This window comes from Hypanus sabinus, chromosome 28, assembly GCF_030144855.1.
Source record: "Hypanus sabinus isolate sHypSab1 chromosome 28, sHypSab1.hap1, whole genome shotgun sequence".
NCBI classification, from domain to species: domain Eukaryota; kingdom Metazoa; phylum Chordata; class Chondrichthyes; order Myliobatiformes; family Dasyatidae; genus Hypanus; species Hypanus sabinus.
In genome coordinates this window covers 34,013,507-34,028,316 of record NC_082733.1, presented here as the reverse complement: position 1 = coordinate 34,028,316, position 14,810 = coordinate 34,013,507, and the positions used below count along the sequence as shown (strand labels likewise).

Here is a 14,810-nt window from a genome sequence, read left to right as displayed (position 1 = left end):
ACCATCTGTTTTAGTGAGGGATACATGTTGGGGAGGGCGCGTAAAGCATTACATCAAAAGAGTTAGGAGCAGAATCGGGCCATTCAGTCTATCGAGTCTGCTCTGCTATTCCATCTTGGTTAATTTATTATTCCTCTCAACCCATTTCTCTTGTCTTTTCCTCCATAACCTTTACCACCTTCACTAATCAAAAGTCTGTCAACCTCTGCTTCAAGTACACCCAAAGATCAAAGTAGATTTATTATCAATTTATGTCACCATATACATTACTGAGATTCATTTACTTGTGGGAATTCACAGTAAATGCAAGACAGCACAATAGAGTCAATGAAAGACTGCCTCCAACCAATGAGCAAAAGACAACAAACTGTGAAATTACTTCTACTAATAATAAGCAATAAATATTAAGAACATGAGATGAAGAGACCTTAAAAGTGAGTCAATAGGTTTTGGGAACATTTCAATGAAGGGGCAAGTGAAGTTGAGTGAAGTTAATGGTGGGGGTCCTTTAGGATGGCTGCTTTTCCATTCAAGGGTGTCCATGTTTCTATACCATACTATGATGCAACCAGTCAGTGTACTTTCCACCACAGATCCATAGAAGTTTGTCAATTTTTTGATGTCATGGCAAATCTTCAAAAGCATAGTTATGCATTATTTAAAGGAAAATTACAGATTGCTGTGAGAGTAGCTCAGAACTATAATTAAAAATTTTGTGAGCTGCCCACAACACATCAATGTGGTTCAGTAGCATCATCTTGGTGCACCTTGCCACAGAAAAGAGGAAGCCAGGTAAAATGCAGCCAGGATTTAGTAGAAAGAGCCCACAGATATCAACTTAATAAGAGGTATCATCTTCTTAAGCAGAGTTCACCCACAGAACTGCATTTTAAGTGTCAGTCTGAGGAGGGATGTGAAAATAAGCACTTCCTCAAATTGAAATAAGCTGAGGCACCTTTTTGAGGTGCCTTTTGATCCTGTTTTATGGGATGGAGATGTTAATATCCATCTTGATCTCAAGAAAACCAGTGCAAAGCAATTGCCAACAGTGATGTTGATGTCTGGGAATAGGAGTGCTAAACTAAAAGAAGTTTCTAAGATTATGAGAATCAGACATATCAGAGAGCCAATGTCCCCTTTTCCTGAGCCGAAATATTTAACACTAGAGGGCATGTATATAAGGTGAAACCATAAAACCATAAGACATTGGAGCAGAATTAGGCTGATTTATCTTTCCTCTCAACCCCATTTTCCTGCCTTGTAACCTTTGACACCCTTCCTAATCGAGAACCTTTCAACCTCTGCTTTAAATGTACCAAATAACTTGGCCTCCACAGCTGTCGGTGGCAATGAATTCCACAAGGTGCTCACCATCTGGTTGAAGAAATTCCTTCTCATTTCTGTTCTAAATAGAGGAGAGAGGGTAAGTTCAAAAGAGATGTGTGTGACAAGAGAAGTGTGTGCCTGGAATGTGCTGCCAGATGTGGTGGTGGAGTCAAAGTCAAGATTCAAGACCCAAGTTTATTTCTGAAGTGCATATCGAAACAAGCGGTGAAATGCATTGTTTGTGTTAACAACCAATCTGAGGATGTGCTGGGGGCAAGCACGCAGGTGTTGGATAGGATAGGAGCATGGATAGGAGTGCAAGGAGCTTAAGATGGCGCTAGAGGTTTTTGCAGACCATGGCGATTTCTTCCAGTTCGTCCTTGAAACAGTTTAATTCTTCCCTTCTTCTGTCTCTTTTTTTCAAGGTAGCTGGGCCGCTGCCAGAGTCCATGGTCTACAACTGCAGCTCAAACTATGGTTCTTCACAGGTGGTGAGCTCCGGCTCTTGGAACCCACTGAGCAGCCTGACATTCAGATATCTCTTTCAGGATGCGGACCTGTATACGACCCGATTCCCCGTCGATGTTGCTGGCTGAAGACTTGCAGGAGATTGAAACATCGAGACACCAAGCAGGTAGTGTACACAGCTCTCAAAAAAGGCCCTGCCCTCGAGCAATCTCTCTCTCTCTCTCTCTCTCTCTCAATTCGGACAAGTGATGCAGCATACTGTTACATCAAAACGGTAAGCTGTGGGTCACCACTCCAGAGTGATACCTCTCTTTCCCTTGCTAGTGGGAGAGAGAGCCTGTCTGAGATGTCAAAATATTGGGATGGACAGTAGTTTTTGTTGGACTCTAGGTCAGCTATTCTCAACAGGAGCCATATAGCCCCCTTGAGGGCCCTGGCACATTTGAAGGGGGCCACCAACTGAAAACTTTGAGAAGAATAGCCCCAAGTGTTTATGGGCCCCTGGTGACTGAACTGATGAAATACCCAAGCAGCAACCTTCACGTCTGTTAAACCTCAGTATCCCAGATTGGATTTTGAATCTATTTGAAGTACAACCCACCAAAGTTGAGGCAGAAATTCAAGAGAGTTTGATTGATATAACTGCATGTCGTCGGTTTCAAAAAGAGTTTTGGATCAAGAAGGATCTGCCAAATAAATTTCCAACACTGTGGGAAAAAAGCCATTTTTTATTACCTTTCCCTCAACACATTTGGTTGAGTGCGGATTCTGCAAAGTAGATTCCTTGACAAAATCCAGGAACAGAATTGATATCACAACAAGAGGTGATCTCCGACTGTCATTGTCTAATTTGGAGCCCGAAATCATGAAATTTGCAGAAAAGCACCAAGCTCTAGGATTGCATTAGGCCTAATAGATGTTTAACTTCATACAGTCTTTTTCAAGATTTTTCCAGTATGTCAGAATGTTCAAGTTTTCTTGGTGTTCAATAATAAATGATTTTCTGTCTATCTGTTTGTGTTGCATCCCTGTTTGAAAGGGGTGCCCTGGAACCTGAGAAGTGCTCCTAAGGGGGCCATGGCAAAAAACAGTTGAGAATCACTGGTCTAGATGATGGTCTCTGGGGGTTTTGTTATTGCATGCATGGTGGCTGGTGGGAGTTGATGCTTTTGCTGGAGCAAGTGGGGGTAGGCGGAGGCGGGTGGGCTGATGCTTGTGCATGGGAGTGAAGGGGAAGGGGGCTTTGGGGTTCTAACATATCCTATGATTCATTCTTCGGGGTTTTCATTTGTTTTGTGGATGTCTGTGAAGGGTAAGGATTTCAGATTGTATACCGTATACATTCTCTGATATTAAATTGAAACATTGAACTCACAATGTTCAGAACAATATAGGATATAACAAACAACAATAGCAAATGCAAGCCTTGCTCCTATGGTAGAGATAACTAAAGGGCTGCTAGATAAGTACATGAATGTGTAGAGAATGGAAGAATGGATTGTATTGGCAGAGGGAATTACTTTAGTTAGGAATTTCATTACTAGTTTAATTAGATCTGCACATCACCCAGATCATGCTTTGTTCACATTGCTACCATCAGGAAGGAGATACACACTCTCTGATTCAGGAACAGCTTCTCTCTCTCCGCCATCCAATTTCTGAATGGATGTTGAACCCATGAACATAAGCTCAGTACTTACTTATTTCTTTTTTTTAAAACTACTTATTTAGATAGTGTATATACTATTTAGTTTAACTATTTTATTTATATATACTGTAGTTCATGTTTTCCCCTATTATTGTGTATTATATTTTACCAATATTGCAAAGACAACAAATTTCATAGCATATGCCGGTGATATTAAACCTGATTCTGATCCTGCACATCATTGGCAAAAATACTTGCTCCTGCGCTGTACTTATCTATGACGTTAAAGAACTTAAACAAACTTAGAGTCAGTTAGCTTCTCTGGAAAGCCAACGTTGTTTAGAGAAAGGGATTTCATTGTGAGGAAAGAAATGGGGTCAGAAGCACTATCTCAAATCTTGATTTCAATAGAGAGATAAACTATATTATTATTCCATATTGGTGCCATGTCAACTGGAACACAGCCCAATGTGAGTAATTATAATTTCAAAGCAGAGCAGAACACTGCAAGATAATCTTTCACAATCATTCTTGATTGGGCATCCACCCACAGTTCTGCCAAGAATTTGGTAACTCTTTAGTGATATCTTCTGAACTGTCAGAAAGAAATAATTCAGTTCAACAATAGTCCATCCATTTTTAGTAGAAATGTTTTAACTCATTCCCACCCCCCCCAACAGAGTTAACAATTCCAATTACATTTGACAAAAGCACATTTACACGTAAATGGATGATAAGTACTGATAGACCTCCTTTATTTTGAGAATAGATTTTATATTTCTTGATGCTTAACCATTAAGAAGACAGACATCTTAAAAGGGCCTTTATGTCATACATTATACACACAAAATGCTGGAGAAACTCAGCAGGTCAGGCAGCATCTATAGAGGGAAATGACCAGTTAATATTTTGGGCATAGACCCTTCATCTGGACGGGTCATCCTGAAATGGTGCTTGAGCTGTTGAGTTCCTACAGCATTTTGTTTGTTGCAAATTTCCGGTGTCGGCAGAATCTCATGCGTCTCAGAATACAGAATGGAAAAAAAACGGCAGCACAGTACAAGTGCTTTGACTCACGTTGTTCCAACCTTTTAAACTACTCTTCACTCCTACTGAACATAGACCAAAGGCAACCACAACAGGACTTGAACCTGCAATTTTCTCAACTGATGCCATGTGCCTTGTTCACTTGGCCACACAGCTAACAACAATTCTCCTTACATATCACAGAGTCACTGAGAAAAAGAGCAAAAAATGGGCTCTTCGGCCCATAGAGTCTACACCAGGCTTAAACACTTATTTACAATAATCCTACATTAATTGCATAATTATTCTCCCTACATTCCATTTAACTCTTTTTTCCCACCATCCCTCCACTCATCTACGAGGGATGATTGATAAGTTTGTGGCCTGAGGTAGAAGGAGATGAGTTATTAACTTCAAACTTTCTGCATAGTCACTCAAAGAGTTGACCTTCACGTGCATGTAACAAGAGCTGTATAACTCATTTTCTTCTACCTTAGGCCACAAACATATCAATCATCCCTGCTGTGGACACTTTCTGGAGGTCCAAGATCCATATGCTCCACGACCGCTGGACTAAGTGTGTAAATGTAGGAGGGGACTTTGTTGAAAAATAAATGTGCTAGGTTTTCTAAAACTGACTCCTTCTACTGTAGGCCACAAACTTATCAATCACCCCTCATATATACCATGGGTAATTTATAGTGGAAGGATAGTGGAGAATTCGGAGGATGTCCATACAGTCACAGGAGGAACGTGCAGACACTACAGTGGAGTTAGAATTGCATACAAGCTACTGGAGATGTGAGACAGCAGCTCCTCTTTCTCTGTCACTTGTTGCCCTCTGTTCTGGGGTTAATCACAGTATCTCACATCAATGAAATGCAGAGAACTGTGGATCTTATTGTATTTACTTGATGTCTGTTATGCCATTTGCATTTACTGCTGTAATCAATGTCCACCACCTCTAACAGCATTCAGGGCTTCCTTCATTCTGTCAGTAGCTTCCTCTCGGTTTTCACTACTGTCAGTCATGCAAGTTCTGGATGGAGGCTCAGGAATACTGTTGCATTCAGATGTAGAAGGACTCTCCATCGCTGTTTCCGTAACAATGTTTTTTCACTAGTAGGGGTTGTTAGCCCTGAGATGAACCATTGAACCTGGAGGACTGGTGGGCCACTTTCAGTCAGGCCTCTACCCTTCGACCTGTTTGGCATGGGTGACCTCACCAAGAGCCAAAACATAAAGCCCTGACTCCAGCCAACATAGCTCTCCGGGTCATTGAGGTATGCATGCCTCCAAGCCCTACAATGAGGTTGTGCTCCTCTTGAAGGAGATGTCATTGCATTTAGGCCTTAAAGATGGCCAACAGCAAGAGGCAAATTTGACAAGCAGCTAGTTAATCAATCATGTATAAAGTGTCCACATGAATGATAGACAGTTTCTTTAGACAAATTCAGTTTTGTTATTTAGAGAGACAGCACAATTTACAATGAACAATTAAGCTGCTAACTGGTACACAACGCTGGAAGAACTCAGCATCTGTGAGAAAAGAGTAGCCAACATTTTGGGCCGAGACCCTTCGTCCCATTCCTGATGAAGGGTCTCGGCCCGAAACATTGGCTACTCTTTTCTCACGGATGCTGAGTTCTTCCAGCGTTGTGTACGTATTCTTTGATCCACAGCATCTGCAGTTGTATTTTTGTGTTAAGCTGCTAACTGGTATGTCTCTGGACTATGGGAGGAAACCAGAGCACCTGAGAAAACCCATGTGGTCATGGGGAGAATGTACATATTCCTTTCTGACACTGGTGGAATTGAACTCTGAACTCCAGAATGCTCTCAGCTGTAACCGCTACACTACTGTGACACAAAAATTTCACCAGTCAGGAGAGAAAAGCCAATAACACCAAACAACCAAGACATTTCTTTGACAAACAAGAGAACATTTTCAGATGCTGAAAAACCAAGAAATACACAGAAAATACTGGAGGAACTCAGCAGGCCAGGCAACATCTGTGGAAAAGACTATTGTCAATGTTTCGGGCCAAGACCCTTCCTTTTCCTTGCATGGAATTTCCAAATTCTGTCTAGCAAGGAACTTGTACCATTTAGAAATGGAAAACTTAGTGATGAGTGAACTTTTTGCATTAGTTCCCGTTGGTGAGCACTTAAAATGAGATTTCCTTGTCTTCTTTAACTTCATGGTGCACTTCTGCAATGCTGATTATGAACCTGTCACTCAGTGGATAGGATTCCAGATGCCTGTCACTTTAATTTCCCTTTCCATTCCCACTCTTATCTTTCTGTTCAGAGCCTCCTAACACTTCCATTAAGGCTCATCATGAATTCAAGTCACAACATTTCAACTTCCAGACAGACATGAAATCTGAGTCAGGTTTATTATCACTAATATATGTCATGAAGATTGTTGTTTTGCAGCAGCAAAATATAAAATTACTATTTTATAATAAATAAGTAAATAAATAAAGATAGATAGATAGATAGATAGATAGATAGATAGATAGATAATGTATAAAAATAGCTAATATTCATGTGTTAATGGACCGTTCAGTAACCTGATAGCAGAGGGGAAGAAGCTGCTCCTAAAACTGATGGTAGTAATGAGAAGAGGTCATGGTTCAGATAGTGAGAGAGCCCTTGATGATGGATGCTCCCTTCATGAGCTATCACCTCTGGAAGCTGCCCTCGATGGTGAGAAGAGTTGTGCACGTGATGGAGCCGGCTGAATCTACAACCCTCGGCAGCCCCTTTCGATCTTATGCATTGGAGTGGTGATGCAACCAGTCAGAAGGCCCTCCACCATACTTCTATCAAAATTTGCCAGAATCCTCTAATCTCCTCAAACTCCTAAGGAAGTCTAGCCACTGGTCTGCCTTCTTTGTGATTCCATCGAAGTGTTGGTCCAGGATAGATCCTTTATTACTGTCTTTAAGACTCAATAAGGAACTGAACAATTTCAGACAATTTGCTTTTCCTGTTTGTTATCAGAGATAGTCAGACATTCTATAAGATTATCCATTTTAACACTAACTCAGTTTTTCTCTCTTCACAGACACTGTCCGATTTGCTGGGTATTTCTAGACTTCTCCATCTGATTTCAGGTTTCAGAACAACTCTGATTTGCAATTCAAAGTTTTAACATGTCCCTTTATTTTATCTCTGTGAACATTGCGATTACCCATGCTGTCAGAGGATGAGCCATCCCTTCCCAATATTCTCTGGAATTTAGAATCTAGTTTTTTCCTCATTTTCCGAGTTCTGGTGAAGTGTTCTTCGCCTGAAACATGAGCTCTGTTTCTCTCTCTTTGGATGCTCTCTAGCCTGCTGAGTGTCTCAAGATCACAGGTTTTTTTAAATTTCAGATTTCTGCTCAATACCAATTTCCTGCTTCTAAACTCAAGATCACAGTATAACAACCATCAATCTCTTAATTTTAATGAAACTACATTACAAAAAATATAATTTAGAAGATCTTGGATATTTTATAAATTTATGTTTAGTGCTAAAGTCATAAGTTATTATTTGAATATTTATTGAGAGTATCTGAAACCAATAAACCAGGTTATGCAAACACGAGGAAATCTGCAGATGCTGGAAATTCAAACAACACACACAAAATGCTGGTGGAACACAGCAGGCCAGGCAGCATCTATAAGGAGAAGCACTGTCAACGTTTCGGGCCGAGACCCTTCATCAGGACCAGGTTATGTATTGTTAGAATTGTTTAGAATTATGTAATGTGTAGAATTGTTAGTCTTGTTGTAGTTAACTTTCCTCTGATTACTTGTATTTTTATATAATCACCTACATACATGTAATTGTTCAGTGAATTTTCCAGTAATTGTGGTATGGTTACTTCCACAATTTTCTAGAAGTTTTTTTTAGTTTTTCTGTTGCAGGTGTCACATTATAGAATCTAGCTATTTTATAGGCTACTTATTTATTAGTTTATCTAGCGATACAGCACTAGGAACATGGAAACATAGAAAACCTACAGCACAATACAGACCCTTCAGCCCACAAAGTTGTGCTAAACATGTGTCTACCTTACAAATTAATAGGCGTACCCATAGCCCTCTATTTTTCTAAGCTTGTGTACCTATCTAAAAGTCTCTTAAAAGAAACTACCGTTTCCGCCTCCACCACTGTTGCTGGCAGTCCATTCCATGCACTCACCAGTCTCTGAGTAAAAAAACTTACTCCTGACATCTCCTCTGTACCGACTCCCCAACACCTTAAACCTCTTTCCTCTTGTGGCAACAATTTCAGCCCTGGGAAAAAGCCTCCGACTATCCACATGATCAATGCCTCTCATCATCTTATACACCTCTGTCAGTTCACCTCTCATCATTCATCATTCCAAGGAGAAAGAGCCGAGTTCACTCAACCTGTTTTCATAAGGCATGCCCCTCCAACCTAGGCAACATCCTTGTAAATCTCCTCTACACCCTTTCTATGGTTTCCATATCCTTCCTGTAGTGAGGCGACCAGAACTGAGCACAGCACTCCAAGTGGGGTCTATATATCCTATATAGCTGCAACATTACCTCTTGGCTCCTAAATTCAATTCCACAATTGATGAAGGCCAATACACCATATGCCTTCTTAACCACAGAGTCAACCTGCACAACTGCTTTGAGCATCCTGTGGACTCGGACCCCAAGATCCCTCTGAGCCTACACACTGCCAAGAGTCTTACCATTAATACCATATTCTGCCGTCTTACTTGACCTACAAAAATGAACCAATTCACACTTATCTGGGTTGAACGCCATCTGCCATTTCTCAGCCCGGTTTTACATCCTATCAATGTCCCACTGTAACCTCTGACAGCCCTCCACACGATCCATAACACCTCCAACCTTTGTTTCATCAGCAGACTTACTAACCCATTCCTCCACTTCCTCATCCCGGTCATTTATAAAAATCACAAAGAGTAAGGGTCCCAGAACAGATCCCTGAGGCACACCACTGGTCACCGACCTCCATGCAGAATATGACCCGTCTACAACCACTCTTTGCCTTCTGTGGGCAAGCCAGTTCTGGATCCACAAAGCAATATCCCCTTGGATCCCATACCTCCTTACTTTCTCAATAAGCCTGGCTTGGGATACCTGTCTGGCCCAGCAGCCCACCTATTTAGCAATTCCCTGATCCCTGGACAATATACAATGACCAATTAGCCTACTAACTGGTGCATCTTTGGACTGTGTGAGGAAACTAGAGCAGCTGGGAGAAATTCACATGATCACATGGAGAACTTACAAGCTCCTTACAGATATGCGGGAATTGAACTCGGAACTGAGCTGAAATAGATAACATTGCTCCTACCATATGCCACTGTGATGCCCAACTTCTTGTTACTGGAGTGAACTCGGAAGCCTAGGATCTCAGGGCTCTGGAGACAGGCGAATCGAGGGTTGGTGTCACAACAGGAGACCTGTGTGTCGTCGGGGGAGTCGGGATATCTGCTGTGTCCCTGGAGAACCAGGATCTTTGCAATCTTCAGGCACAGAGCTTGAAAAAAGCGACATAACGGGCTTTTAAAATCGTAACCAGCAAGTTGTTTGTTATGTCTCCCCGCTCACTGGGAAAATGGAGACATCTCTTTCTCCCTTATTAGGGAGAGAGAAAACCTGTGGCACATCGAATACCAAGTGAAATGCAATGTCTTTGGGGTAACTGCAAGTCTGTGTCTTTGTTATTGCTTTGTTCATGCTTGAGTGCTTGGTGGCAGTGCCGATACTTTTTTTTTGCCAGTGGGGGGGGGGAAGGGGATGGTTGCTTGCTACCGCTTACACGTGGGAGTGGGAGCTGGGGGGCACTTTGGAGTTCTAACATTTAACTGCTGTTCTTTCTTTGGGGCACTCTGTTTTCGTGGGCGTTTGCGAAGAAAAAGCATTTCCAGATGTATACGGTATACATTTCTCTGACATTAAATTGGACCTTAGAACCTTTGAAGCTTTGAGTTTGCTGTTGTTCCTCTCCGCGCCTTGTTCTGTATCAGGCAGGAACCTTCCCATTTCTTTAGCGTTGTGTTTTATGAAGCTGAGTTGCTAGCTCAACACTCAACCCAGCACGGACGGAAAACATGCTCGGAGCCAACCGGATTCAAACCCGGTACCACTCGCCTCGAAGTCTGGAGCTGATTCCACCACACCACAGGCCATTCTTCATTGGCACACCTTTTCTTGTTAGTTCCTGTAACACTCAGTAAAATGCGTCATTCTTGACTTCTGCAGAACCTCTGGATCATAAAAACACCAGGATCCAACAGTCTGTTTCATTGAAATGGCTTAAAATATGCACACATTTTCGATTCAGTTTTGCACACTCCATTTCAGAGGCACAGAGAACTTGCTGGAATTGAACTCAGAACTCTGAGCTGAAATAGATACTGTTGCTCCTACCACTATGCTACTGTGGTCAGGGGGGTGCAAATTTACTTACATAATTTAGCCCTGTAGCTCATTAGCGCATTGTCGCCTGGGACTGAGGATGAGTTGCTTCTACTCGGGATCCTGAGGTGACTGATGGGGTCAGTATTCATACAGCCCTGGGAAGGGCAGAAGGTGCTTGACAGGCCAGCCATGTGGGAGGTTAACAGATGCTGTGCCTCAGGAATAAAAAATTCCAAGGCAGATTACTGTTCTTTAAACACACTCTTTCTTTGCTGCCAAGCTCATCATTTAGAAGCATTAACCCCAATTATGTTCTGGCCCTGCTTCTCTGCAGAGAAAAATATCAGACAAACTTGCAGAGAATGGCGCTCTCTGATCGTCAGTCTGTACAGCTTCCTAAAGCCTGCTACACCTAATGTAAGAGGAGACTTCTAGCCACAAAGGGTTTGCATTGCCCCCAACCACCACACCTCCCACAAACCCTTTCTAATGCGGACAAACTCACTTAAAATTAGAAGATGTTTCCTGGCAACAATGTATTTGCAAATCAAACCACTCAAAATTGCTCACTGCTTTGCCTCTCTTCCTTGAAATGGAATTGGGATTAAAACTAGTTTATTTTCATCACACATACTGAGGTACAGAGAAAAGCGTGTCCGTACAGGTCAGATCATTACTCAGTGGATTGAGGTGTTACAGGGTAAAACAATTGCGGTAGAGTAGCAGTAAGCACGACACTGTAACAGCTCACGGCATTCTGGAGTTCAGAGTCAATATCGGCGCCGTTCCATAAGGAGTCTCTGTACGTCCTGCCCATGGAATGTGTGGAATCCCTCTGGGTCTTCCGGTTTCCTCCCACAGTATCGAGTAAGTTCATTGCAAGTTGTCCCATGATTAGGTTAAGGTTAATTGGGGTTTTTGGGGTAGCACAGCTCAAAGGGCTGGAAAAGCCTACTCCACGCTGGAATGCTCAGTGAATAAATAACAGAACGCAGAATGAGGTGTAACTGCTATAGAGAAAGTGTAGTGCAGGTAGACAATAAGGTGCAAATTTATAATAAAGTAGATAGTGAGATCAAGAATTCACCTTAACATACAAGGGAACCATTCAATAATCTTATTACAGTGGGTAGAAGCTGTCCTTGAGCTTGGTGGCAGACACTTTCAGGGTTTTGTATCTTCTGTCTTATGGGAATGGGGGAAAAGAGAGAATATCCCAAGCTGGGTGGGATCTTTGATTATGTTGGCTGTTTTACTGAGGCAGGGAAAAGTATACAGAGGGATGGCTGGTTTCCATGAGGTGATGGTTCATCTATATCATCAGTACCCAAGAATCATGAAATTCTAGAGCCTAAGAGCCAAGTTATAAACTCTTTAATCTCCCGTGTTAATGATGAAACACACACAGTGCTAATCAGAGGAAAGGAGGCATGCTTCCCATCAGGTTTCACTATCTAAATGCTAAGGGAATACACATTGTTCTTCAAGTGAGCACATCCACATAAGACAACAATAACATCTCTTTCCAATTACCTTAATCACCAAAAACTTATGCAGATTCAAAAGGAAAGGTGCATAACTTCTGGATAAGTATTTAACATAAGATGGAGTACCTTAGCATCCATTAGTCTTGTGAGACCATGGATTTGCGCCTTGGAAGGTTTCCAGGGCGCAGGCCTGGGCAGGGTTGAATGGGAGACTGACAGATGCCCAAGCTGCAAGCCTTTCCCTCTTCATGCCACCAATGTTGTCCAAGGGAAGGACACTAGAACCCAAGCAGCTTGGCATCGGTGTCATCACAGAGCAATGTGTTGTTAAGTGCCTTGCTCAAGGACACAAGCACGCTGCCTCAGCTGAGGATCATACCAGTGACCTTCAGATTACTAGTCCAATGCTTTATCCACTAGGCCATGCGCCAACGGAGTACCTGGTAAAGCTCTGAAAACCTCTGCCATCCAACTGGCGGGTGTATCCAAGGACATTTTCAACCTCTCACTGCTACAGGTGGAAACTCTCACTGGTTTCAAAAAAGGCAACAATTATACCAGTGCTTAAGAAGAATAATGTGAGCTGCCTTAACGTCTATTGCCCTGTAGCACTCACACCTACAGTGATGAGATGCTTTGAGAGGTTGGTCATGACTAGACTGAAGTCCTGCCTCAGCAAGGACCTAGACCCATTGCAATTTGTCTTTCGCCACAATAGGTCAATGGCAGATGCAATCTCAATTGGATCCCAATGCTTTTATGATCCAAAGATTCTTTTGAAGCCAAGAATTGCAAGTCATCTGACTGCAAAACTCTGCAATGGATTCTGAAGACTGCTGAGAAAATCTTTGGGGTGTCTGTCTCCACCACCATCTAGGACATATATCAGAAGCCCTGTATTCACAGAGCCCTCAGGATCTGTGCTCGGGACAGAAGCCCACAATCTCTTTAACATCCTACCGTCAGGAAGAAGGTACCAGGTACCATTGTTTAAGAACAAGGACTGTAAGGCTGGGTATCAGCTTCTTCCTCCCCAGGCTGTGACACTTATCATTTGTTAGAACACCCTGTTAGAACTTGAATTTGAAGAATGTAGCATAAAACTTTGCTTGCGACAATTCTATTAAGTGTTAGAAGAGCAGAGTGAGGACTAAGTGTTGAGAGCCACAAAATAAAGAGGAAGACTAAAAAGTAGTTGTTGTCTTCTCATACTAGAGTAACAGAAATTCCATTGATCACACTTAAACAGTAAACCAGCCATATTCAAATAATATGACATCTGCCATAGAAACCAAGGAGTTTTCAAAAAAATACAGAGACAACTTCACTGCAATTACTGGAAAATTCACTGAGCAATCACATGTATATAGGTGATTATATAAAAATACTAAGAGGCAAAAAGAAGTTATACTACATGAAAAACAGCAATTCTGCAGCCTCGTCTAACAAGTGGGAAGGTAAGCCTTCCGGATCAGCACACAGCCCTATCATCAAGCAACGTCTTCATAACAAGGTCAGTCAGAATCAAGTTTGTTATCACTGACACATATTAGAAAAGGAAATATGTTGTTTTGTGACTAATTCAAAAAGCTGAGGCATAAAGGGACTTGGAGTCCTCGTGCAGGATTCTCTAAAGGTTAGTTTTCAGGCTGAGTCAGTGGTGAGGAAAGTAAAAGAAATGTTAGCATTCATTTTGAGAGGATTAGAATTTAAAAGCAAGGATGTAATATTAGGGTTTTATCATGCACTGTCGAGGCCTCATGAGGACTATTGTGAGCAGTTATGGGCCCCTTATCTAAGAAAGGATGTGTTGGCATTGGAGAGGGTTCAAAATTGATTCAGGGATTGAAAAGCTTATCATGAGGAGCATCAGATGGCTCTGGGCCTGCCCTCACTGGAATTTGGAAGAAGTAGGGGGGCATCTCAGTGAAACCTGTCAAATATTGAAAGGATGTGGAGAGGAAGTGTCCTGTGGCGGGGTAGTCTAAAACCAAAGGACCCAACCTGAAAACCAGAGGGACAACCATTTAGAATGAAGATAAGGAGGAATTTCTTTAGCCAGAGAATGGTGAATCTCTGGAATTTGTTGCCACGGCGGCTGTGGAGTCCAGTTCATTGAGTGTATTTAGGGCAGAAGGTGAAGGATTGTTAATTCATCCAGACATGAAGGGATATGGGTAGAATGCAGGAAATTGGAGCTGAGAAGAAAATGGATCAGCCGTGATGAAATGGCAGAAAAGACCTAATGTGCTACCTGATGGCTTAATTCTACACCTATATCTTACGGTCTTAGGATCTTAATATAATGCAAGATATAAAAACTATCATTAAGTTACAAAAACAAGTTAATCATGCAAAAGACCCAGTAATTCCATATCCAGCAAAACACGTCCAGTCAGTCTTCAAACCAATCCCCCAATGCCCAGTTACCCA

The 14,810-nt window shown here is 42.0% G+C and overlaps 1 protein-coding gene across 12 annotated transcripts in view; it reads right to left on the bottom strand.

Annotated features, from left to right (window-relative positions):
• LOC132382572 (uncharacterized) overlaps window positions 1-14,810 on the bottom strand; it is a 117,147-nt gene that overhangs the window by 22,819 nt on the left and 79,518 nt on the right. The window contains exon 3 of one of the 12 annotated variants that reach the window (XM_059952911.1): window positions 9,821-10,006. The exons of the other annotated variants lie outside the window; for them this stretch is intronic. Coding sequence (XP_059808894.1) covers window positions 9,821-10,006 — 186 coding nt within the window. The remainder of the gene's footprint in view (window positions 1-9,820; window positions 10,007-14,810) is intronic. 12 annotated transcript variants of the gene reach the window in all.